The following is a 26,790-nucleotide window of genomic DNA, read 5'->3' as shown; positions in this document are numbered from 1 at the left end:
CAATTTTTTCCAATTAATCCTTCTGAAGCTGAGACACTATTCCCACTAGTAATAGGCATAATCACAATAAGAGCAGTACTACCTCAGATGTATATAGTTTTAAAAATGTATTTTTATGATCCATCTATCATCTGTATTATCAAAATGTCCTCTTAAGTGGTACAGCAAATGCTGTACTGGTTACAGATGATAAAACTCAGGCCCACAAAATATAAGGAACTTATCCATGATCATTTACAAAGTTAGCAATAATATCAAAACTAAAGCTCAAATCTTTAGACTCATCCTGTCTTACTAGATAAAGGCTAATCTCCTCACCAAAAAATTCCAGAAATGGAGTAATTCTGCTTACCTGAGACTCATATGCAATGCTAGGTCCTGAACAATACGATCGTGTTTGCCCGTAGATGAGTGTTTGCCCAGCCAGCTCGGAAAGGCGGGAAACTGGGTCATGTACCCCCTCATCAACTCCCCAGGAAGAACACTGGCATAAATGGCCTGAGAGGAGGGAAAAAAATCGATTGCAGTCCAAAAGTGAAATCAGTATGTTACTTCTTTAGTTGGCTTCCAAGCAGGGTACTCTGGTTCAGTTAGGACTTGGGTGTGTCCACCAAGCCTTCAAGAGTTAAAATCAAGTTCCCATTGTGAGGTATTAAGAGGGTAGAAACTTAAAGTATAGTTTTTAGAGGTGAGGCTCTGGAAAGCGATCTGGATAAAGCCATCAAGGTGAGGCCCCACCTTGATGAGAGAGAGATCAAACACACATGCACACGCATGCACACACACACAAGCATGTTCTCCATCTCTTGCCATGTGATGCCCTGTGCCACGTTGGGACTCTATCAGCAAGAAGGCCTCACGAGATGCCATCCCCTAAACCTCCATAACTGAGTTCACTAGACCTCTCTCCTCTAAGCTTACAAAATCTGTGGTATTGCATTACTAGTAACTGAAAATGGACTAATACACGGTCTCTAGAAAATGAAGCAGTATTGTCCCAGGTACCTAATTACAGGGCAGTAAGCCCCTTTCCCTGTCTCTAGGGAAACTTCTCCTAGAGAAAACAATGGATTGCAATCAATACCTTGTTCCAAAACATGTGATAGCTCTCAGAGAAAGCTTGCATCCTCAGCTAACTGACCTCACATACCTGTTACCTCATGGATGCTAAAGAAACAGCACAGAACTAGCTGACGAGGAATGTGATTATCTTTAACATAAGCAAATGATAGTACAGGTAGATTAATGTATGGAAAGTCTAATAATTAGAGAATTGATTAAACTGGCACTTGACCAAATCAAAAAGGGAACTCTACACATCTTTTATGGCCAGGGTTTTTTTTTGTTTCTTTGTTTTTTGTTTTTTGGTACCGGGGATTGAACTCAGGGGCACTTGACAAATGAGCCACATCCCCAACCCTATTTTGTATTTTATTTAGAGACAGGGTCTTGCTGAGGCTGGCTTTGAACTTGCCATCCTCCTGTCTCTGCCTCATGAGTCGCTGGGATTACAGGCATGTGCCACCACACCCAGTGGGTTTTGCTTTTTTAAAGGCTGGAATTATACTCCACATAAACTTTGTATCTTGCTTTATTCTAGTAATATTCTCTTGCTTTTTCATATTAGATAATCTCTACACATAATAAAGGGCACAAAATTTTTCATCAAGGGATTATCACAAATAATCCTTCTCTTATTTCTGGATATGAAGATTTTTCTCCCAGTTTCTGCTATCAGAACTAATACGTTAGGGAATATGTTTATACATTAAGCTTTTCCTGTGTTTAAAATTATTTCTTTAAGAGAAATTCTCAAAGGTACAATTATTAAGTAGGGGGAAAAAACACTTTTAAAACAAAAGATTCTGCATCTCCAGAATAAGTCTTTGTTTTCTCTGGCCAAGAAAGGTGGGTAGAATTAAAAGAAAGTGGGCCTTCAAGAAGTCCTTTGCTTATCATACAGGTCACTAAGGCTATAAAATACACAAAAGTCAAATAAGAACTAACAACACTCTTAAATAAAAATGTCTGCCAAATTCTGCTTTCACTTAAAGATATCAACTTAAATACAGTACCCAATATAAAGCTGCTTCTTTAGCAAAAAAGAAGGACATTGGACTTCCTGCATCACAGAGATGACTGCTGATTGGCATGGCTCATTCCTTCAGGGAGGAGTGACTCTCTAGGAGAGCCACCAGTAACAAAAAAAAAAAAAAAAAAAAAAGAATTTTTAAAGGCAGAACAGGGCAAACAAAATTTCTGATTCACATCTTTGGTTATAACCAATACCCACCCTTCCTATTTCCATGCATACACTTATATAAAAACATTTTTGAAACACTGAAAAATAAGGACAGATTAGTAGAGAGACAATAGTGATCAGAGTGTTTTCATCTTAACAGATTATGTTTTTGCCAGAAGAGCCATAATGTTCATCTGGTACCTTAAATAATTACAGGAGCCAAAAGCTATTTTGTTCTCTTTGGCTAAAGCAAAGTCCACTCTTTTGGTGGTGGTTGTTCAAAGTCCACTCTTGACGGAGAGCCCTACACTTACCTGTGTGGGCAGAAGACTCCAGTTCTGCTTACTCCGGATCTGACTGTCCACCAAGTCACCATCGCATATGCTGTCTGCTGCTCGGCTTAAAAGCATCAAGTGCTTTTTCATGTCACCCCTGCAGGAAAGAACCAGTCTGGATTACACCACTATCTACACCCTAGGTCACTCCTTCCCCCAAGTTTGTGGCCTTCACAGACTGTCCTAACCCTTCAGGAGTCTGAAAGCTCACCCTGCAGCTACAGGCTTCACATGTACGTAGTTCTCCTGGACAAAGAGGGGTGCTATTGAATAGTCATGAAAAAAGAGATCCGATTTGTCCATAAGCGACATGTGAGCAGTCTCTTCTCCAACTGCAAACACCTTCCGGGCAACATCAAATGGGCCCTGAAGAAAGAAAAGGACATACCTGTTAGAATGACCAAAATCTCAACAACTGAGCATAAAAAATGCAATGATACAGAGCAACAGGCACTCTCACTGGTTGCTGGTGGGGATGGTACAGCCACTTTGGAAGACAGTCTGGCAAATTCTTAGAAAACTAATCTGACTCTTACACCAGCAGTCATACTCCTTGGTATCTACCGAAATGAACTGAAAACTTCATCTACACAGAAACCTGCACACAGATTTTTACAGCAGTTTTATTCATAATTGCTGAAACCTGGAAGCAACCAAGATGTCTTCAGCATCTGGATAAACAAACTATGGTACATCCAGACAATGGAATATTACTCAACAAGTAAAAATAAAAAGAGTTTATCAAGTCATAAAAAAGACCTGAAGGGAATCTTAGGTGCATATTATTGTATGAAATAAGTCAACCTCAAGAGGCTGTACACTACACAATTGTAATTCCAACTATAGTACATTCTGCAGAAAGCACACTACGAAAACAGGAAAAAGTTTAGTGGTTATCAAGGCTTAAGTGGGGAAAAGGGATGAAGAAACAGAACACAGGACTTTTGGCACAACCAAAAAACTATAGAATGTACAACAATTTTACAGTTTAACATATGTACCACTTTGGAGGGGAAGCTGGCTGGGGAAAGGCTGTGGGTGTTGGGGAGGGTTAAGTGGCACAGGCATAGAAGAAATCTGTACCTTCCACTCAATTTTCTGTGAAACTAAACTGTTCCAAAAAATAAAGTATATTAACTAAAAAAAACAAACAAACACTTAAATTGTGGACAAAGGAAAAAAAAAAAGCATTAATCAATGTTCTAACATAATAATAAATTCTGACTAGTAAAATGAAGCACAGCTGTGTGCGGTGGCACATGCCTGTAACCCTAGCAGCTCAGGAGGCTGAGACAGGAGGATCACGAGTTCAAAGCCATCCTCAGCAATGGTGAGGTACTAAGCAACTCAGTGAGACTCTATCTCTAAATAAAATACAAAATAGGTTGGCAATGTGGCTCAGTGGTTGAATGCCCCTGAGCTTAATCCCTGGTACCCCAAAAAATAAAGTACAGAGGAAATTGATATAGACCTCTGGTTTCACAGAGATTAAACTAAACCACTTGAAACAGATTATTCCAACAGGTACAAAACCATACAAAACACAAAAGCTACCAGGCTTGGTGAAGCATACCGGTAATTGCATCTATCTGAGAGACTGAGGCAGGACAATCATAAAGTTCAGACCAGTCTCAGCAACTTAGTGAGACCCTGCCTCAAAATAAAAAATAAAAAGGGCTAGATATTAGCCAAATTAAAATTTATATTGTTATAAATTTATGTGCTTGTACAAATATGTAACAACAAATCCCATCAATATTTACAATTATAATGCACCGATAAAAAAATGGGGGGTGTAGAGGGCTGGGGATGTAGCTTAGTGGTAGGGTACCAAATTCAATCCCTAGTGTGAAAAAAGAAAAAATGAAAGCCATACATAAGGGACTCTGGAAAAGCTATTTTGTAACTGTTCAAGCATGAAAATAATTGAAACTTATCCCTTTCTTAAAATTTATCACAGATAATTTATCATTAATAATCCTTGAGGAAAAATGAATTTGAATTAGAAATACTTCTAGCCACTATGTCTTATTATAAATATCCACGGGTTGCATAGGAACAACACTACTATTAAGCTTGTACCTATGAACAAGAAGCGTTGACCTCGGGAAGAAACTAAGATATGGAAGGTATTTTACCAGTTTGATATCCTTCTTGGCTCTGTGAGAGTCGGCCTTGGCCTGGTCATAGGTTAGTGCCTTACTTCGTGCACACCACATACTCAGATTGTGCAAAACCTAAAAGAATCATAAATAAATGAAAGATGGGTGAACACTGCTGCTTCACCTTCCAGCAAGATAAACAGAACTGGAGAATATCACGCTAAGTGAAAGAAGCCAGTCCCAAAAAACAAAGGGGAATGAAGGGGAAAGGGAGGGGAATAGGAAAGACAGAATTAATTGGACATAACTCTCCTATCCTTGTACATGAAAACACAACCAGGGTAACTCCACAGCATGTACGACCTCAAGAACAGGATCCTGATTAGAATAAGTTATATTCCATGCATGTACAATATGTCAAAATATACTCTCATATAATCTAAAAAATAAAAAAGTGAAGGCATTAATGCAAAAGGATCAACAACTGTCATAAGATATATTTAATTTACCTGTCTGATATCTTGATTGGCTCCCAAAATTATTTCATTCATTGCAGGTGGGGGAATCTTTAAGCCCTCTTTAAATGCAATAGACATCATAGCACCCTGGAATTCAAAAGGAGGGAAGGTAATTTTAATGTTTTCTTTCTAAGAACTCAAAATCTAACTTAAATAAACAAGGTAGTGTGATTAAAAAAAAAAGAATCATACCTTAATCTGTTCAACCCGAGGTCTTTGAAAACGAAGATCAAAACAGTAATGAACCAAAGAGCGAATCTTGGGATGATTTCTATCATTACACATACAAATAATGGGGATTTTAGTATGTTTTATGAGGCTGATTAATTCCTATAAGGCAAATTTGCAAAACAAAAATAATTACTTAAACAATAAAGAATATCACACAATGTATTTTAGGTTTTAAAAATTTCCCTAACAATGCTTTGATTATTATAAATATCGATGAATAACAAATATTTTCTAAAAATCTAAAAATGAACAGTAAAACTCAAAAAGCACCGTCTTCCATTACCTGCACTCCCCCGCGGTCCTCACTGCCTGCCATGCCGTCTACTTCGTCCATGATGAGCGCGTGTTGCGTGCTTACGGAAGGGGCTGCTGCACCTGAGCCGGTGAGAAGCAACAGAATGGGACAAAAACGAACAACAATGTTCAAAAACTGCTATTTTACAGAAAATTACATAACACATTTTAAACTTCAAAAACTTTAAGAGTAAGCAGTACAAGTAAATTCTCACACCCCTTCTGCTGGGTTTCCCTTCCCAGAGGTAAATAATAGTCTCTTGAATACCCTTTCAGAGAAATTCTACACATGTTAATAATGTAAACCTTAGTTCTGTCATTTATATATTCTGGTGATGTTTTCCCTTGTCTGTAGATATAGAACACTTCCTTTGTTGATACTGGGATTAAAACCAGAGAGGCTTTACCACTGAACTACATCTCTGGCCCTTTTTATTCTGAGACAGTTGCTTAGGACCTCACTAAATCGCTGTGGCTAGCTTCAAACTTGTCATCCTCCTGCCTCAGCCTCTCAAATTGCTGGGATTACAGGTGTGCACTACTGCACACAACTAGAACACTTCATTTTTTCAAAGCTATTTAATATTCCATTTTAACAAAGGTATCATAATTTACTTAATCACTGTCTACCAATGAAACATTAAGATACTTCCAAGCTTTTACTATAAGTTATACTTAATACGCATGTCAGTCATTTTACACACAAACCAGTATAGCAATAGCTGAATTCCAGGAACTGGAATTTCTGGTTAGAGGGTGTATACAATTAAACTCTTGAGAAATACAACCAGGCTACTCTCTCCAGCCATGAACAAGAGTGACATTTCCTGAGCAACTTCTTTTAAACAAAGATTTTCTACCACTTAAAGCACCAAGAATTCAAGTGACCAGCAGTATACCACAGGTTCTAAACAGACAGTTTATTCCTTAAGTTGGCATCTTAATTCACCCATGAACTCTGTCCATTCAGGATCACCAACCACAGGCCTGAAATACAGTGGGCACTTTCACACTGTGTTTTTTCTTTTCTTCTACTACTTTTGCCTGAGATGACATCTTCTACCTCCAGAGAGATCTCTCTTTCTTCAAGACCTTTCAAATAAATAAATACCATCTTTTACAGCTCACTAGCTTAGCCAGTGCCCCAAACATGATCATTCCTCATCCACAGGCCTTATGACCTCACTCATCACATTGAATTATATTTATTTTCCTGTGAATCCTCTAAAATCATATGCAAAATGCCAAAATGTGCATTTACACATTTTTACCATAGTCTTAGAAATCTCTAAGCCTAAAGCAGGGTAATTTTTATCCCATAAGGGTTATATCAGAGGCCTTTCTTATTTTCTTGATAGCCCCAAGATTTAGCAGGGTGCCTGCTGCACAGCAGTACTCAATACTTGTTACAAAACAACAGTTCAAAAAGTCACATACTTGAATAAAAGCCTTTGATGCTGGTATTATTCAGTGATTCAGCAACAAGCGCCTTCAAATTGTTCTTACTCCGAGTGTCACTTGCATTTAGTTCCACGTAGCTGTATCCTAATTCCTAATCAAAATATCAGACATCATTACTATCACAATGCAAATTAAACAAAAGGGGAAGTTCATTAAGAAGAAAGAGAATGCAAAAATCACATAGAAAACCATAGGTAAAAATATCAAGTATGATACTAACAGGCAATGATTTTAACTATAATATGCCTCAAAATATTAGCCATTTTTTAAATATCACATGTAGACAGCACACCCATGTATAGAAACACATGGAAGTGTGATCTTCAAGCCTCAGCTAGTAAATCGCTAATCTGGAAGAATATACTTGAACAATTTTACAAAGTTTGATTCTTAAACCCCTAAAAAATTTAAATATAAAACCCCCAAGAATTCACTATCAGATAAAGAATTAATCTACTATAAAATAACAAAAAGTAATTTGTGCCTAAGATAAATTATAAAATTAGAAATTAAGTCATTCTTTCCAGACTATCCCAATATACAACTTTCCTCTTTAATCAGGAAAATTCAAGTTATTCTGATTCCAAAACTGATTTGCTTTAAAAATGCTTTATTTTTAATTACCAAAAAAAAAAAAAAAAAAAAAGCAATGATAACAAGGGAGAAAAAATAGTGCTCAAAATGTAGGCATCAGGAAAAAAATACATCGCTTTGCTGCTTTTCTTTTAATGTTTCTAAGTACAGTGAAAAATAGGTAAAAACTTATATTTAAATTTTATGTTCTGATCCATACAACAAAGACCAAAGAAATTACCAGCTTATGAGGCAGAGAACTAGGAATTCAGCAATAAATATATAGTCCTTCTTATTCTGATAACAACAAAGAACTCTGATATACTCTAGTGCCTCTCACTGTCTGGAGAGGCAGCAGCAATAGAGACAAGAAATCAGGTAGAATCACATGGTGGTGAAGAGCAGGAACCCAGAGTCAGACCACCCAGGTTCAGACAGTGCCACCTGTCTCCCTTCTCATGATTTATCTGTCACATGAGGATCATAAGAGGACATATATTGAATACACAGAATTGTTACAAAAGTATATGAGATATTTATATCTTTCAGGGTCTGTAACAGCTATTTACAGTACAGGTTGAGCACCCCTTGTCTGAAATGCTTGGGACCAGAAGTATTTCAGGTTTCAGGGTTTTTCAGATTTTGGAATAGTGACATAGATTTTATTGGGAGTAGCATTCTTAACTTGAAAATCTGAAATCCACAAATGTTCCAAAACCTGAAACTTTTTTTGAGTGTCTCATCAAAAAGTTTTGGGGTTTCAGAACATTTTGAATTTCAGATTTGCATATTAGGAAAGTTCAACCTGTATCTAAAAGATAATGTATCCAAGTGCCTTAATGATAGCATACTGACTGGCTCAAAAGTGAATTTTACTTATTTCATTAGCCACTTGCCCCAATCCACAGTTTTACTTTTTGAGATTTCAGTCACCCTTTGTCAACCATAATCTGAAAATATTAAGTGGAAAATTCTAGAAATAAATAATTGCTAAGTTTTAAATTGCATGCCATTCTGGGTAACATGTTGAAACCTCAGGCTGTCCTGCTCCATCCTGCTCAGGACATGAGTCAGCCCTTTGTGTGGCATTTCCCCTCTGTATGCACTACCTGCCCATTAGTCACTTAGAAACTGCCCTGTTTATTAGATCAAGTACCACAGTAAGGCAGTGCTTGTGTTCAAATAACCCTTATTTTACTTAATAATGGTCCAAAGAACAATAGTAGTGATGCAAAGAAGGTACCAGGGCAATAAAACTTGGAAGGACAGATTATTATGTGGCCATGCTCTGGGGCATATAGGAAAAAATAGTATACGTAGGATACAGTTCCATCTGAGGCTTCAGGCATCCACTAGGGGTCTTGGAATGTATCCCCCACAGATAATGAGCACTAGTATATTATCTCAAAAAGGATGAAAATAACAAATATTACCAGAACCAAAGTAAATTTTTAAAAGTTGGATTTTAGAAAAATATACACAGCAGGTTTATACATACATCACACACACAAGCATTAATTGACACGCAAGGTTATCTTTACAACCATACTAGATAGTGCACCCACCTGACACACCAGAGAAGCTGTGGTGGTTTTGCCAACACCTGGAGGGCCTGAGAGCAATGCTGCTTTAAAACTAGAGCCATCATCTTTGCCAGCAAATTTACCAAACTTTGCTGCCAGGGAAAAAGAAGTTCCAGAGTGTTAACCTGTATTACCAACAGAGATTCAGGAATGGCAGGATAGGTTGTTGTGAACTATCCACAGAAAGCATTCATCCAGGTTAGTTCTAAATTTGTTGAATAAAAATGAAAACTAATTTGCTTTCAAACTCTGGCATGAAACAATATTTTTTGAGCTTCCTTTCCTACAAAAACACAGACCATGGTGCTCAATGCCTGGTTTCAATCCTGATTCTACCCATCTCCAGTAACAGTGAAGTAGCTGGTACTGGTGATGTGAGGATCAAAGTGCTAAGCACAGAACCTGATCTGCCTCAATAAATGCCAACAACCAGAATCAGTTACATGAGCACAAAAAGAAATAATGAATTGAAGATGCTATGTCTAAAACTATCTTGCACAGTTCAAAGTTAGAACTTTCTTCCTACCCTTACTACATAAGTACTGGCACATATAGGGACTCAATGCATACTCAAAAACAGACAGATGGCTGCACCTGCTATTCATGAGCACAGAAAAAGAGATTATAGTTCATTTGTAGTCTTAAAGTCTTCTCCAGGCATACAAAATACTTGTTCCCCTTTTAAGGTAGGTTTTATATGGTTTCAGAAAACAAAAAATTAAAACTTAACTAAATCTTAAACTGAGTCATTAGAATTATATTACGAATAAAGTAATCTGGCACTGCCTGCAAAGTCTGGCAGCCATGTAGGTATTAATGACCCAGTTACACTTTGGGGATTTGCTAAGATCCTAAGGTTTGTCTTGTTATTTTTCACAAACTATCTACTAGGGCTATGGCTAAAACTTAACAAAACACTACCAACACTACTACATTGTAATCTGAAATCTCAGTTCCCAAAATACTTTGGACATTAAACATATATTTTGACTTTTCATTTTTCATGACGGTTACATGGTAAACAAGGACAGAAACTACAGAAGTGCAGGCCTATCAGGCTTACCAAAAGCAAGTCACATGCTACTGGGATTTTAGGTTGCCTGTTCTGTGTGCATGCCTCAGTTATTTACTCATACCTTTCACCCTAGTGCTTTGGGCATTCTGAGTTCCCGCTCTCTTTCCCACCCAAAATCCACCCACCCCTTTACCTGGCTATCTCCTACTTGGATTCCAAGCCTTAGAGAAGCCATCCATTCCTTCAGGGATGGGAGCACACATCTTCATCCCTGCCCCCACACTTCCACCCAGCAGCACCCTATACTTACCCCTCTAACAGTACTTGGCACAATGCATTTCAATGGCTGGTTCATATGTCTCCCCTACCACCTGTGAGCTCCTGAGGGGCTTTGTTCACAACAGCACCACCAGGTCTAATACAGCACCTGGGCTCAGAGCAAGCCTCAATAAGAGCTTGCTGACAGATGAATGAACCAACCATTAGCCTTTTGCATGTGTGTGCAACTGAGCAATTACATGTTGACAGACACAGAAAAATGAGTGAAGTTGTAAAATCACCATGTTTTTTCTCTTCAGGAGAACTCTTATGCCAATTTCGGAGCCAGCGCAGCAGTTTATTGGCACAGCTCTGGTCACCTTGCTGTCCAATTATGGTCTTGAGTGAAGTTGGCTTGTATTTATCCACCCAGAGCAAATTTTCCACTTTGCTTTCGCTGCTGTCAGTTAATTCCCTAGTCTTGCTATCACCCTGTGTGTCCTGGGCCACCTGCTCCTTAAAGTCCAGGCCTCTCCGAGGCACGTTTATATCCTCTGTCTCCTTTTTTACTGCTTTTATGGAACTGTCCCTTTTAGGAGTTAGCTTGCTCTTTTTAGATTCTGATTCCTTCTTGGTTGGACTACATTTTCTTTTTCCTTGGTTATTTTTTTGGGGTGTTCTCTCCAATTTGGATTTTTCTTTCTTCATCTTAAAAAGCGAAAAATGAGAGAAAAAGAAACCTGATGAGACACAGAAATTTTCAATTCTGTTAAATGTACTCTAAAGCAACCTGAGATACCCAAGTGAACTACTTAATCTGGGCCAGTCTTTTCATGATGGACCCTACAGTTTGTGAGAAGCAACACTTTCCAAACTAGATAAAAATTAACAACAAACACACTAAAGTAAAGAACATGCTGTTGTTGTTTTTTAAAGTAATAAGAACTCTAATTTAAATTTTGAAAAGAGTGCAATGATTTAAAAGATTTTTCTTTCAAAGTTTCCTGACTAGTTAAAAGTTAATGCCTTCACAAAAATTTGAATACAAATGTTCATAGCAACATTATATTATACAACACATATAATATAGCCAAAAAGATGGAAACAACTCAAATGTCCATCAACTGATAACTGGATAAACAAAATGCAGTCTATTTGACACAGAACATAATTCACCCATAAAAAGGAGTAAAGTACTAATATATGCTACAACATAGGTGAACACTGAAACCATTATGCTAAGTAAAAGGTCACATACTGTATGATTCTATTTACATGAAATGTCCAGAATAGGCAAGTCCACAGAAAGAGAAGGTAGATTAGTAATTGCCAGCTGGTAGGTATGATGAGTGACTGCAACTGAGCATCAGGTCTCTTTTTGGGGTAATGACAATGTTCTGGAATCAGTGGTGAAGGTTACACACTCATGTGACCGACTTACACAACTAAAAAAGGTTGACTTTTATAGTATGTACATAATATTTCAATTTCTAAAAATGTTAAGTGTCTTTATCAGTGATAAAGAATATTTAGCATAATCTTAAAGTATCTACCCAAGATAGTTATCAATTACAATGGGGAAAACAGTTTCTATACTAGAGCAGAAACCAGGCAGACATCATGTCAACCAACTAACTGAACAAGACATGCCAGCATCATGTACATATCATGCACTAAGAAGGGGGTACTCCTGCCAAACAAGTAACTCAATCTAATCAAGAGAAAACATCAAAGATACCAAAACTGAAAGATTCTCCAAAACAATGTTAATTTCCTGTTTTCAACAACTTACTAGAGTTACATAATCCAAATCATCCCCTCATATATTTCTAATATCTAATATGTAATAAACTGGATAGATAATCTTGCCACATTGGTGACAGTGCTAGGGATGTTAATCGTGTGATGGCAGACCTCTTTGCTCCTGCTTGTGAAAAAAGCAGCTATATATTGTTGGAATTAATGAGGCTAACACTAAGAGAAGCAGAAAGACAGAAAATGAAAGGGTTCTATAGTTCCTCCACGAGACCCACCCTGCTCTTAGCTCAGTTTAGCTATATGAGATGACCATTTTTTTGTTTTCTACTAAAACCAAGACAGGCTGAGTTTCTGTTAAAACAGAAAAAGCCCTAATAGTTCATTACTAACTAAGGATGAATCATGCTAATGCCTATAACATATCCTTTAAAGAACTCCTAAGCTGTATCTTTTGCAGTAAAGACAACGTAAGAATGTGAGATGCAAGGAAAGTTTAACAAGTTGATATATGCAATACACTGCCCTCTCTCCGCCTCTCTTATTCTACATATTCTTTTAAGAAAGGTAAGGAAATACACCATAGAAGACATCCTGAAGAGAGTCCTCCAGGTCAAAAGGAAATAAGGTTAAGTTCATTTGTGGTAAAAGGAACAGTTAATCTTCTAGTCAATGAACCTGTATCCACATAAGATATGTATCCTTTAAATAGGAAACATTTCTATGTTCTGACTTAAATAAATCAAGTTCATTTATACAAACCTCAGCTTCAACTGCTATTTCATACTTAGACTTCTTGCCTGGCATAGTTCGAATCAAATTCAATAGTCCATCTTCATCAATAATTTTTGTCCCCAAGGCTGCTGCCTGTTGATTAAAAATGAAAATCATCAAAACTGCATCCTAACCATTCATTTCTGAAACAAGGAAAGAAAAAAGAAAAAAAAAAAAAAAAAAGGATTCCAGAGCCTATTAGGAGGGGAATTGCCACATTTGTATTTGTAAATTAGGTAACACTAGAATTTTGGGGGGACAGTGGGTACTGAGGGTTGAACCAGGAACACTTTACCCCTGAGCTACATTCCCAATCCTTTTTTAAATTTTTTACTTTGAGGCAAGATCTCACTAAATTGCTTAAGGTCGTGCTAAATTGTTGATGCTGGCCTCAAACTTGTGATCCTCCTGCTTCGGCTTCCTGTGCCATTGAGATTACAGGTATGTGCCACTGCACCCAGCAACGCTAGGATTTTTAAAAAGCAAAACCATTCACTGAAAAAGCACCATTAAAAAGAAAGAAAGAAAATGCCAGGCACGGTATCACATGCCTGTAATCTCAGCAGCTAGGGAGGCTGAGGCAGGAGGATGGCTAGTTCAAAGCCAACCTCAGTAACTTAGTGAGGCACTTATTAGCAACTCAGCAAGATCCTATCTCTAATAAAATATAAAAAAGGGCTGGGGATGTGGCTCAGTAGTTAAGCAACCCTGGGTTCAATCCCCAGTACCAAAAAAAGAAAAGAGAGAGAGAGAAAATGATAGATATACTCCTTAAGAGTGATGTGCTAACAGCTGAAGTGTCACATTATTATTTCTTTTTTCTTTTTCTTTTTTTTTTTTTTTTTTTTTTTGAGGCAGGTTCTCACTAAATTGCTAAGGCTGGTTTAGAACTTGGAATCCTCCTGCCTCAGCCTCCCAAGTCATTAGGATTACAAGTGTGCACCATCATACCCAGCTAACAATACTACTTTTGTGAACTTTTTCTTCCAGAAAAGAGCAAAGACACCAGGATCTAAGTTCAGTTTCTTCACTCTCTCTCCTATGTTTGACTCATACAGTAGACATTTCCCACCACCTTCTTCTCTGCTAGCAAAACTCCAATGTGTCCATCCAAGTGATGGAGTACAGCTGTTCTAAGACAACCAGAGAACTCCTGCTCCTCCCCAACCTCACTTAGAGCTCTGAATGTCCACGTGACAGCTCTAGCCAATGAGACTGTGGTGGAACTCTACAGGAGGTGTTTCTGGGAAGATGTTTGTCAGACCATGCGCAGCTATTATGACATCTTGTCCCTGGGCCCTTTGTCCTGCCTTGATTGAGGCAACAGGCATGAGGACTGAGGAAAGATGGCAATGGAGGGTGGCAAGAGCCTGGCTACACTCCCCAGCTGCTAAGCCATCACAGCAACTGCTGACCTCTGAGATTCTTGTTAGGTGAGGAAAATAAGCAACAGTTTGTCTGAATCACAAACTGAGTTGGATATTCTGTTACTTGTAGCTAAAGACAATCCAAGCCAACAGACCTGAATCTTCCCTTAGAGATTCCAGTAAAAAAAATTTAGGATGGAATACACTGTGACCTATATAGGAATACTAACTGCACTTATTTCTATCTTGAAAAAAGTTTTGTTTTTGTTTTTGTTTTTTAAACTAGAAGACAGTAAGAAAGACAAAGAGGAACTACGCCTTCAATTAGAAAACCAAGAACCTGGGGTTGAAGCCACCAGCACTTACATAAAGAAGAAATAATAGAGATGAAATTACTTTTCCTGTTTTTCCCCTCATTTAATTCTAAATGTAAAGGGCATTACTACCCACGGTCACACCAAGAGCATACCAAGGAAGCAGCCTTCCACTGTACAGGGAGCACAGCAGGACCCACCTTATCACTCTTGGACTGTCCACTATCACGACCCATGACAAGGTAGTTTGTTTTCTTGCTGACATTTCCTGTTACTTTTCCCCCGTAACGTTCAATTAAAGACTTGGCTTCATCTCGTTCAATGGACTCCAGCACTCCTGTGATCACAAATATAAGGCCTTCCAAGCAATTTTCAGCTCCCTAAAAACCAAAATGTTCAAGCAGAGAAGAAATTACATGGTAGCTTTCCAAAGAAATATTTGGCAACAAAACTGCAGCAAGCTGATTTTTCTCATTTGACATCATAAGTAACCTTGGCATGAAAAATTGGCTGGAAATTTACAGCAAATAAGCAGAACCTGAAACTAAATCCTGAGAAATTCTTAGGTAGTTAACATTTTAAATTTTTTTAATAAGCTACAAGAAAAATAATTCTGTTAGCAAGCTTTTCCCATTCATACAATTTTTCCATTTTATTCTTTTCATATCTGTTAGATAACCAACTTGCATAACTTTAAACAACCAAATGAAATCCACCCATAGAATCTCTTGCTATTGTTAAAAAGGAAAATTTTAATTATGAAAATCTTATCTTAAGAAGTTGGAACCCTCTCCTTCTCTCTGCTGACTATGCTAGGACAGTAAATCCAACAACTGGCAGGAACTTAAAGGCAAGATCATATTATCCCTTGATTGGAAAGATAACTGATAATCTAAGAAACACTGGCCAAAGAAAGCTAAATGGAAAAAACATATAATCATAACTGCAACTATGTTATAAACTTTTATTTTAGAATTAGATCAACGAAATTACACAACCAAGCAAAGTGAAAATCATTCACAACATGAGAAATTACTATCACTCTTGTTTTATATGTTTGTTTTTAACCAGGGATTAAACCCAGTGGCACTTAAACACTGAACCACATCCCCAGTCCTTTTTTTATTTTGTATTTTGAGACAAGGAAAACAATTCTCACAAAGTTGCTTAGGGCCTCATTAAGTTGCTGGCTTTGAACCTGTAATCCTCCTGCCTCAGCATCCTGAGCGGTACCCAGATCCTATTACTCTGTGAATAGAGAACTGAGATCAACAGACTTAAAACAGACTTGAAAAGCAACTACACAAAATCCAAAGACTAACCCACCACAAGATCAATCCTTCCAATCCAGGACACAGTTCTAGGATTGAAATGACCCACTGCAATACTACAGGTACTTCCTCTTGACAGATTCAAAATAACCCTGGAACACTCCACATGGAAGCCCCCAAACTCAAACCCCAATCATCTGCTATTTCCCGAGCGCTCCACCACTATGGTTCTGAATATCTTTTTGCTTATCCAACCTCAGCACTTCCAGCCTCCTCACCCAATCCCTCCGTTCTAGAACTCCTCTGTAGGTCTTACTAGGAGCAGCAAATCTCTCCTCGACCTCTCTTCCAACATTTCCCCCCACACTCTTACCATCACTGAAACCCTGCTGTCCCCTAAGGACACCACTCTGCCTCAAGTCCTCTCAAGTAGTGGCTTATTTAGTCTTTCAGTGGTAACCTGGGCACTAGACTAACATCTTTCTGTAGCTTCCTGTACAATCCACAAGCCCCTCCAGGCCCACCCCTTTCCCCTTGCCACCCCACAGCTACACCATCCTCATCCTCTCTTTATTAGGGGAACTACTAATCTCCATTTATGGTTACATATACAAAACTACGTGTGCTGTCTCCATTTTGTCTCCCATACTCACTTCAGCCCACTTTCATCAGGCACTGCCTCTCTACATTCCACTGAAACTGCTCTAGCTAGGGTCACGAAGGACCTCTGTTCACACCACTAGATGATATGGACAATTTCCAGTCTCATTTTTCCTAGAATCTCAACATGACAGACTTAATCATGCTATCATTTTAAAAGTACTCTCTTGCCTTCGCTTCTGTGCCACCCTTAAAAGACTTTTCTCATATGTTAGTGGTTGCTTCTTCTTGATCTCCTTTTAGTTTTCACCCCCACTCCAACTTCACAAAGATATTGTGGACAAGGCCCTCTCCCATTTCCATTCATTACAACTTTATCAGATAATATCAATCCCTTCAAATATTATCTACATGCCAATAATGCCTAAGGTTACATCTAGTCTTGACTTTGAGTTCCATCCCTACATACACATTTGTCTACTCAGCATTTCCACATGACATTTAAAACATCTTTCCAAACTGGCTCTGCTCCAGCAGCATCAGTGTTCACCTAGTTACTCATAACCAGATCATCCTTGTGCTCACTCTTCCTCAGTTCCCTCTTCCAGTTATCACCAAGCCCTGCAGATTTACCTCTCACTGAAACCACCCCACGCCTACCGTCGCTGTTCCCCCAGACAAGCCTATCACTTCTTACCACATCTCCTCATTGATCTTCCTCTATTTATTTCTGCCTTGCCACAGCAGCCTAGACTCAGCAGTCAGTGCTAATTCAGATATGCAAATCTGGTCAAGTCAGCCCCCCACTTAAAACCCCTTTTCTTACACAGAAACCTGACATGAGGTCCCACAAGATATGGCCCCTTTCATTCCTTGGTCACTGCTGTATTGATATCAGTTTTCTTTTGGTTCCTCAAACATGCCATGCAAGATCCTTCTGCCTTCAAGCACATCCCACATGCTGATCCCTCTGCCCAGATCACCATGTCACCACAACTCCGTGACACCCCATAAATTCCTTTCATTTTTAAAGCCCCCATGTAAAAGTCATGTGTTCTTCATGTCCCATCCAGGCCCTAGTTCCTCTATTACATTAAGAGCACCCTGGATTTTTCCATCATGGACATATGATTACAATTAAATAATAATCTATTTAATCTTTTTCTTTAGGCTCTAAGTACATGAAGGCAAAGGGCATTTGTCTTGTCACCAGTATATTCTCAAAGCCTAGCCCTATTAGGACTATCTGTTATTTAAAGGAAATTTAAGTATCAAGCAGTGATTCATAATGTGAATAAACATCTCTAATTCATGAAGATGATGGCTTAGTGTTCTACTGTTAATTTTTAATTATTACTCTGCTCCTATAAGCATAGTGAATACACACACGGACCCATGAGGCAGAGGTCCTCAGAGAATGGCACACTCGCTCAGTACTCTTACCTTTGGTATTTCTTTGGAACCCAGAGCTTTGGGACCTTCTCGATTCAAGTAGCTTCGATAAGCTTGATAATTAGTGCGTTTCTTTTCAGAATCTTCTGGACTTAAAGACTTTGGGGAGCAGAAGAAGAAATTGAACAAAGTCATGTAAAATTAAAAATACATACCTAGAAATAAACATTAAAGACACTTCTATCCTTTTTGTCCTGAAAATATCAGCTTGAGTTATGCAAGTACGGCCCAGCTTCCAGGATACCTGACTTACAAAACCCTATACCAGCCTTCTCAAAGCATTCTACTCTCTCTAAAGGCACATACCTCAGAGATTCAGGGCATAAGCCAAGTTGCCAGCTCTAAGTAAGGAAATGGAAACTAATTTATTTTAGAAATTCATGTGGATTTTAAATTTTATTCCATGATAAATTCATGTTTATTTACAAGAAGAAAAATTCCTTCACAAGTCAATCTGATAACCCAAGAAGATATCATGTTTACCTATGGCCTTATTTATCCCTAGAACACACCAGTCTCAAATAAAGGGTAAGCTTCAATTCAAAGAGCACACAAATTCTATGTGCCACCATTATCCCTTCTGTGTTTACTCTCCTGTTCTAGCTCTCATAAGTATAGCTCAGAAAATTCTGAGGAAACTTTTCAAACTATATATTCTTAGACCCACTTCCGGGTTTCTGACTCAGAGATATGGGGTATGGCTAGGATATGTGTACTTGTGGGGAGAGGAGGGTCCTAGATACTGATTTAAGAACCATTACAAGATGGTCTCTATTGTTCTCTATTTTTTTTCTACTTCCTATTTTATATTATTTTTAACTTTATAAGCAATCCAAAATCCCTTTGAGAGTAGGAAAAAAAATACTTCTATATAAATGAGTAACTAATAAAATACTTAAACTGGTTTGGTTATGTTATGAGTTAAATAAGCCATTATGGCTGGTACTAGAACCTAACCTTACTTTTTGACAATGGCTCCACACATTGGTTATTAAAATATAGCTGCCCACACCACATGCCCTAGAAAACCATATTTTTAACAAGCTTCATAAGGGAATGTACAAATGAATGTTATTCATTTATAACACTAATTCAATGGGAAAAAAATCTGAAATATAAACAACTTATAAAATAACTTTGAAGCACATCCATTTACAAAGTTAGATTTATTTGAGATCAACTGAATTTACTAGACTTTGATGTTCCCAAAACTACTAAGTAAAAGTTCTGAGTTCTTTCTATTCTAACTTCTAAAAATACCATAAAGAATGTTTCAAAAAAAAAAAAAAAAGAGTAACATTATCATTAAAAATTACCTTTTATTTCCTAAAAATACACATCCTCTGTAAACTGAACATGTTAATGTGCCTGAAGAAAAACACTCATCTACCAGATAAGTATTTAGTGAAGAAAAATCTGAGACCAAAAGTTAATTGCTCCTTTAAGCATATTTATGAGCACTACCCACAAACAAAAGCATTTCAAAATCATCACCATTTCATGGTTCTGCACTAAAAAGCAATGATGATGAGCAGTTAAAATAGACAATATTCTGCTTTTAATGATAAGTGCCTAGCATGAAGGAACAATGGTTTCTCATTATGAATCTAAAGTGGTTCCAAATTGGAGATTCAAAAAGAACATTAGCTTCTTAAATATATAAGAAAATTTTTGAAAAGCATTCATTATTTCATCATTTTTTCCTTTGGAAATAATTTCAGTACCTCAACACAGTCATATGAGAGCAAAAAAGGAATAAATTCAGGACAAATCCAAACAAAAATTCTTGTAATAATACTAGCTAAAACTCACACAGCACTTAATGTCCTATGTACTAAGTGGTTTTACAGATTAAGTCATAAGGTACCATTATTCTCTCTAAGCATAAGATGGGAATCAACCAGACCAAGGACACACATCAGCTCGGTGGCAGGGCTGTGATTTGAAACTGGCTCCAGAGCCTGTGCTTGGAGCCACTATGTTGCACTGCTATTTTTGTCAAGAGTTCTCAAAAAGAGTTCTCTGCCTCTTACTACCTGGTTAATCTTAGAAAAGTTACTTAAATTCTTTCAGCCATTTCCTCTTTACAACTTGAAAAATAAAAGTAAATATCTCCCAGGGTTATTGTAAATATTATGATACCATGTATAACATATTAGGAAAATATCAGACACACATTAACAACAAATAATGGCTAACTTGACTATAATTATGTAATAGCTTTAAATAAGATAGTATTTTCTGGAGATCAAACTCAGGGCCTGGCACATGCTAGACAAGCACTCTACCACTGAGTTACACCCTCTACCCTTAAACAGTATCTTAAAAGAACTGTGATGATACAGAAAGTTAGAAATAAAACCTGAAAACAATCAAACTCAGATCAACACAAAGCCCCAAAATAAACCTTTTTTTGGTACTGGGGATTGAACCCAGAGGCACTTTACCACTGAGCTACATTCCCCAACCCTTTTTATTTTTATTTTGAGACAGGGTCTCACTAAGTTGCATAGGGTCTCACTAAATTGCTGAGGCTGGCCTCAAACTTGTGATCCTCCTGCCTCAGCTTCCCAAGTTGCTGGGATTACAGGTGTGCACCACTGTGCCCAGCTAGCCAAAATATATACTATTCAGAAAGTGCATACCTCTTTTTTAGCTGGAGAACTTTTGGTTTTCTTAGGAGTTTTCTTCTCTCCTTTTAATTCACTGGCATTGTCTTTTCTTTTTGAGGCCACAGGCTCTGTTTCTTTAAAGGAACTCTCTTCTTTTGTTTTCATAAGTGCCAACTTAGAACTGACCTTTGGAGAAGAGGATACTCCTGATGACTTGGAATGTTGCTGAGATTCTTTTGAGTTTTCACATTTAGTTGGCTTATTAGGACTGTAGCTCTTTCTTGTATTTGAAAATTGTTCTGTTTTTACTAGGAAGAAAAGATTATGATTGTTGTTTTTGGAAAACAACACCCAGTATCAACATTTTATCTGTTTGTTTGTTTGTTGTTTCTTTTCCAACTGAATGATCTAAGTAGTACACAGTATCACAAAGTGATTTTGAAACATTAATATTTAATTTCTTAGTTATAAAGCATATCTGTTTTTAAAAATTAAACATTTATATATTGTTTGCTTATATAATCAGTTCAAATTAAGAGATTTGTCTGTCATTTTAAATATAAACTACTCATTTTTGGCTATAAGACTGTAAACAACATTTAATGACATGGATCATCCCACAAATGTGCTCTAAATGTGCCCTGAAAACTTAATGACTAGAATATGCCATATAAAAATTCTTTTTTTGTAATACAGACTGCAAGACCAAAATCCTGAGGTGTGAAGACCAAAAGATACTGCATAAACAGACTTACTTATAGGATTCAGATCATCTAGGCAGTAAGTCCTCCACACCTGTGGGTCCCACATTCACGTATTCAATCAATCATAATCACAAAAATATTTTTTAAAACTGTGTCAATATCAGATGAACTAGAACTATGCTATATCTAATAAATGTAAACTTTTAAAAATTATGTCAATATTATGATATATGCATGTATAAATATATCACAGTGAATTCAACCTTTATGTATATCTATAAAACATCAATTAAAAATAGATAGGGCTGGGGTCATAGCTCAGTGGTAGAGCACTTGCCTAGCATGTATGAGGCACTGGGTTCAATTCTCAGTACCACATGTAATAAAGAAATAAAATAAAGGTCCATTAACAACTAAAAAAAATTGAAAATAAAATAAATAAATAAATAGATAGATAGATAGGGCTTGGGTTGTGGCTCAGTAGAAGAGCACTTGCCTAGCATGTGTGAGGCAATGGGTTTGATCCTCAGCACCACATACAAATAAATAAGGTTCATTAACAACTAAAAAAAAAAAGTTTTAAAAATAGATATTTAAATTAAAGGAAGACCAGTAGAATAAAGAAAGGGAAATGGAGGGAGGGAAGGAGGAGGGGAGGCAAGAGGAGGCAAAGGGGACTGAAATGGAGCAAATTAAATGTGTGTATGATTATATCAAAATGAACCCAACTATTATGTATAACTGTAATGCACTAATAAAAGCATTTTTTAAACAAACTTGTCTGTACAGAACACGTATAGATATTTTCTTGCAATTATTCTCTAAACAACACTCTACAACTATTTACGTAGCATTCCCCTTGTGTTAGGTATTTTAAGTAATCTAAAGATGATTGAAAGTATGTAAGAGGCTGTGCATAGGTCATATGCAAATTCTATTCCTTTATATATAAGGGACTTCAACCTTCACAGGTTTTGGTATCCCCCGGGGTCCTGAAACCAATCCTCCACTGATAAGGAAAGATGACTGTACTGGCAATTGGTTTGATACCAGGACCATTAAAAAATAAACCCAAAACAATCAGTAGAAGAGCTTCAGCTGACCTGGACAAATATAAGCCAACTCTGAAACTATCTCTAACATGAAAAGCTCAAAGGATTTAGTTGAAGTCAATATAATGAAACACACTTGGAAATTAACAAGAAGCCAAGAGCCATAACACATTTATCACAACAGTCTTAGGGCAGATGGGCATCCTCTACCAGCTAATATCCAAAGAGCCCTCAAAGTACAGATGATCCCTGATTTATGATGGTTCAACTGATTTTTTCAACATTATAATGATGCAAAAGCAATATGCATTCAGTAGAAAGTGTACTTCAAATTTTGAATTTTGAGCTTTCCCTGAGTTTAGAAATATGTAGTCTGATGCTCCCTCAAGATGCTGGGCAGTAGCTATAAAATACTCTACAGTATACTGTGTTGCTAAGCTATAACTTTTGGAAAACTGGTTGTATACATGGATGTTCAGGTTATGATATTTTCAACTTTTAAATTATTGGGATGTAACCCCATCATAAGTCCAGGAGCATCTGTAATAGTTTTATGAAATAATGTCTACTTAATACAATTATCAAATAGAATGTTTAAGAGAATTCTAAGAATTCTCTTCTACAAAGATAAGTACTTATCTTACTTTCTTCTGCTAGTATTATTACCTTATGAGGATATTTATGTTTTTCTGGTTTACTTAAATTGGCTCGGGCAGATGAAAATGTTTCTCTCTCTTCAGTGTTCTTTCGGGCCTAAACAAATTTAAAAGTGTCAAGTGACAAATAATAATACCACAAAATTCATTGTGAAATAAAGCTTTAATTTTAAGTTTAAGGGTCACCTTCTAAACTAGGAAGAGGCTACAGTATACTTTAATTCATTCAACTGCAAAATTTCTATAGCAAATGAAGCATATTTTACAACTTCATTTTACAGATAAAATAAAGATAAGGAAACAGATAAAAGATTATAAAATACATCTCTAAAACATTATTCCATTGCATAACAACCTGCTAAACCGGAAATGGAAGCCCATGTCTGCTTCTTTAATTTCAACTCTCAAACTGTATTATGCAGTTAAAAACTAAAATTGAAACCAAAAAAGACTAAAATAAAAACACACTAAAGCTTAAAGAAAATAAAAAAGCACTTTCTCAGAAAAAAAAAAATCCTATCTCTCCACTGCTTCCTCAAAATTTCATTTTATAAGAGGTTGCAAACTGGGGGTAACAGTATTTGTTATAATTTGAATATCTTTAGGCTTTTCTTTCTTTCTTTCTTTCTTTCTTTCTTTCTTTGGTACCAGGGATTGAGCCCAGGGCACTTAACCACTGAGTCACATCCCCAGTCCTTTTTATTTTGAGACAGAGTCTCATTAAATTACTTAAGACTAAGTTGCTTTGAACTTGCAATTCTCTGGCCTCAGCCTCCCAAGCCACTGGGATTACAGGCATGTTCCACTGCACCAGGGCAAATAAGGATTTTCAAAAAACAAGGTCCTTGGGGAGATAGCTCAGTTGGTAGAGTGCTTGCCTTGTAAGCACAAAGCCCTGGGTTCGATCCCCAGCACCGAAAAAAAAAAAAAAAACAAGGTCCTTATCACTCTGTGGTATGCCTTCCTGCTTCTGATAATACCTACGTTTACAACTTAGTTTAAAATCTTTTAAAATAGTCAGATATTGGTCCTGACAATTATATTGCAAAATGTGATTCATCAGAAATAAAGTTAATTTATTAAAGATCCAGTGCTTTAAAAAAAAAAAAAAAAAAACCCATGAAAGAAAACATCATCAGTAGTCCTAGCTACTCAGGAGGCTAAGGCAGGAGGATTGCGAGTTTGAGGCCAACATGGGCAACACAGCACTCTCTTACTTTATAAAAAATTGATGTCAAAAATATATTGAGGGGCTGGGGAGATAGCTCAGTTGGCAGAATGCTTGCCTGGTAAGCATAAGGCCCTGGGTTCAATCCCCAGCACCAAAAAAAAAAAAAAAAAAAAAAAAAAAAATTGATTATTTTTTGAGATTGTCCTAATATAGACCTTGAAGTCAGTTTAGAAATAGGAAAATTATGCTTGTTGTAAAGGCAGTGATTAAAATTAATTTATGTCCTATAAGCATTATTCCTGAACAAATACACAAAAGTCCCCTATAAAAAAGAGCAGGGAAAAGGTACACTTCATTGTTTTGTGAAGAAAGAATATGGGTTTTTGTGTCCTTGCACCCTTCTTTTAGGAAGAATAAGTTTTCCAATGAGTTTTTCCAGAAACATTTTTATAAATTATAATAATTAGCTTCCTTCTTAAAGTCACTCATGGCTACATCTCTAGAGCCTAGAATATACACAACACAGAGCTACAGTGTATATTCAGAACACAAACAGCCCATTATAATGCTACCTTTTTGGTCTTAGGTTCCTCATCCAACATGGCTAACGTTCTGGCAAACTCTTCATCTTCATGCAATTGCCTCTCCAGCTGTAAAAAGAATCAACACACTGAGATGCTTGTGTTCTTTTTGTATCTGAAAGCATGCAGTAAGTGCTCAGTAAATGCTTGCTGAATGAATAAAAGTGTTTTTGAGGTCAAAAGAGAACTCTGAACTGGAGACAGATTTAGGGGTCATCAGCACATACATAATAATTACAACCACAGGAATGGGTGAGATTGCTCATAGTGAAAACAGGAGATATGAGCAAATTAAGTTATTTTATATATATTAAAGGATCTTCCCATTAAAGAACTCTAAAAATAATCTTGGAGTAAAATTATCCCTTAGTGTCATAATTTATTTTTTGTGGATATTTAGAGTTTCATGTATTGGATTTTAACTTACTTTACACATAACTTCCAATAAGGCTCAATTCAAAATTAAACAACTAGAACTATCTTGACTGTTCGCCTGACTAAACTAAATTGCACATTGAAACATCAAGTTATTAATGACTTAAGTAAAATACCAATACCTCTGCATCTTCATCAAGTTGCAATGCTTGGCAATGGCTTCATCATTTAATTTGGAATCCTTTGTATTTTGTGACGGCTATATTTCAAGAAAATCAAATATCAGCATAAAGCAAGTTAAAATATGATGCTTTTTCTTGACAATAATAGCTAATTAAACACACCAATGAGAGATAAGTATATCAGTAATAGTCATAACTCACACCAGTCAGAATTTCAAGTTTATAGCTACTCCCCAACCACACCCAATTCTTAACAAGTAAACATCATACAAACAGATGGTTCTCACTCAGTCCTACTATATATTCAAAAAGCACTCCTCCCGCCAAAAAAAAAAAAGAAAGAAAAAAAGAGATGTCTTGCTTAAAAAGTAGTCTAGACACTGGCAAATCAACATGAGAATGATCACACTGTCTCAAGGAAGCACTAATGAAATCAACAAACACACATCACTGAGCAGGCTAATTTAACTCAGGGGGCTGCTTTCACTATACATTATACTTCCTATACAGCCAGAAAAAGATTAATCTAACACCAGTAAAGCAGAGAAGGTCAAATATAGCATGTTCATAAGAGATGTATTTATGGTCTCATTTGGGAACAAATTTATTGTCTAATTCTGTCTAATTTTGAAGTCAACAGTAATATGAGTTTGCATTATGAGAATTCAATTTAAATTCCAAGAATTACAACTTTTTATAATAATCTAACTTTCCTGTTTTCAAGTATAAAAAAACATTAAACATAGTATCTTATTTCCTTGTTCTCCAAAATGAGGGCAACACATTTTATTCTAATCACAGGAAAACTATCTTCATTAATAAGACATGTTGACCCACTTATAATATCCTAATTTCTCCACTTATTAAAAATCAGTGCATGGGCATCAACCTGAGCATTCTTGCCTGCATGTGAACACTCACCTCTTTTCTTTTGCTTGCCACCATCTTCTTATCTGATCTTTGGACACTACCAGTTCCAAAATAATCAAGCACTGAGGTTGGTGTAAGTTTTATTGGTGATAGAGGCTTATTCTTGATCTTAGTGTTCTCTTCATTCTTTTTCATGTTTGATGCACCAAGATAACTATTTGTAGATCTTCCATTCTCTTTTGATTTAGAGGCTGCTTTCTTACACATAAAGTCATCATCTTCATCTTACATGGAATATAACCAAATATTTTTTGGTAACATTAATTTCTAAATTATATAAAGCAACCCCTTCTACCAGTTTTATAAAAAGCGTTATAAAAGCTTTGGGATACTAATTTTTTTTAATTCCTATTTCCTGAATTCAACAGTACACAAATATTTA

The 26,790-nt window shown here is 36.7% G+C and overlaps 1 protein-coding gene across 1 annotated transcript in view; it reads right to left on the bottom strand.

Moving 5' to 3' along the window:
• The window catches only part of Rfc1 (replication factor C subunit 1), a 70,630-nt gene that overhangs the window by 7,724 nt on the left and 36,116 nt on the right, over positions 1-26,790 (bottom strand). Inside the window, 19 exon segments of the mRNA XM_047566151.1 lie at positions 353-498; positions 2,557-2,674; positions 2,789-2,943; positions 4,716-4,814; positions 5,189-5,284; positions 5,390-5,527; positions 5,712-5,803; positions 7,160-7,274; positions 9,322-9,431; positions 10,915-11,320; positions 13,130-13,234; positions 15,023-15,202; positions 18,137-18,244; positions 20,791-21,067; positions 23,181-23,266; positions 24,913-24,990; positions 25,479-25,504; positions 25,507-25,555; positions 26,400-26,632. Of these exon segments, the coding sequence (XP_047422107.1) occupies positions 353-498; positions 2,557-2,674; positions 2,789-2,943; positions 4,716-4,814; positions 5,189-5,284; positions 5,390-5,527; positions 5,712-5,803; positions 7,160-7,274; positions 9,322-9,431; positions 10,915-11,320; positions 13,130-13,234; positions 15,023-15,202; positions 18,137-18,244; positions 20,791-21,067; positions 23,181-23,266; positions 24,913-24,990; positions 25,479-25,504; positions 25,507-25,555; positions 26,400-26,632 (2,617 nt within the window).

Source organism: Sciurus carolinensis, chromosome 10 (assembly GCF_902686445.1).
Source record: "Sciurus carolinensis chromosome 10, mSciCar1.2, whole genome shotgun sequence".
NCBI lineage: Eukaryota > Metazoa > Chordata > Mammalia > Rodentia > Sciuridae > Sciurus > Sciurus carolinensis.
Note: the sequence above shows the minus strand (reverse complement) of the source record. Positions and strands in the feature narration are given on the sequence as shown.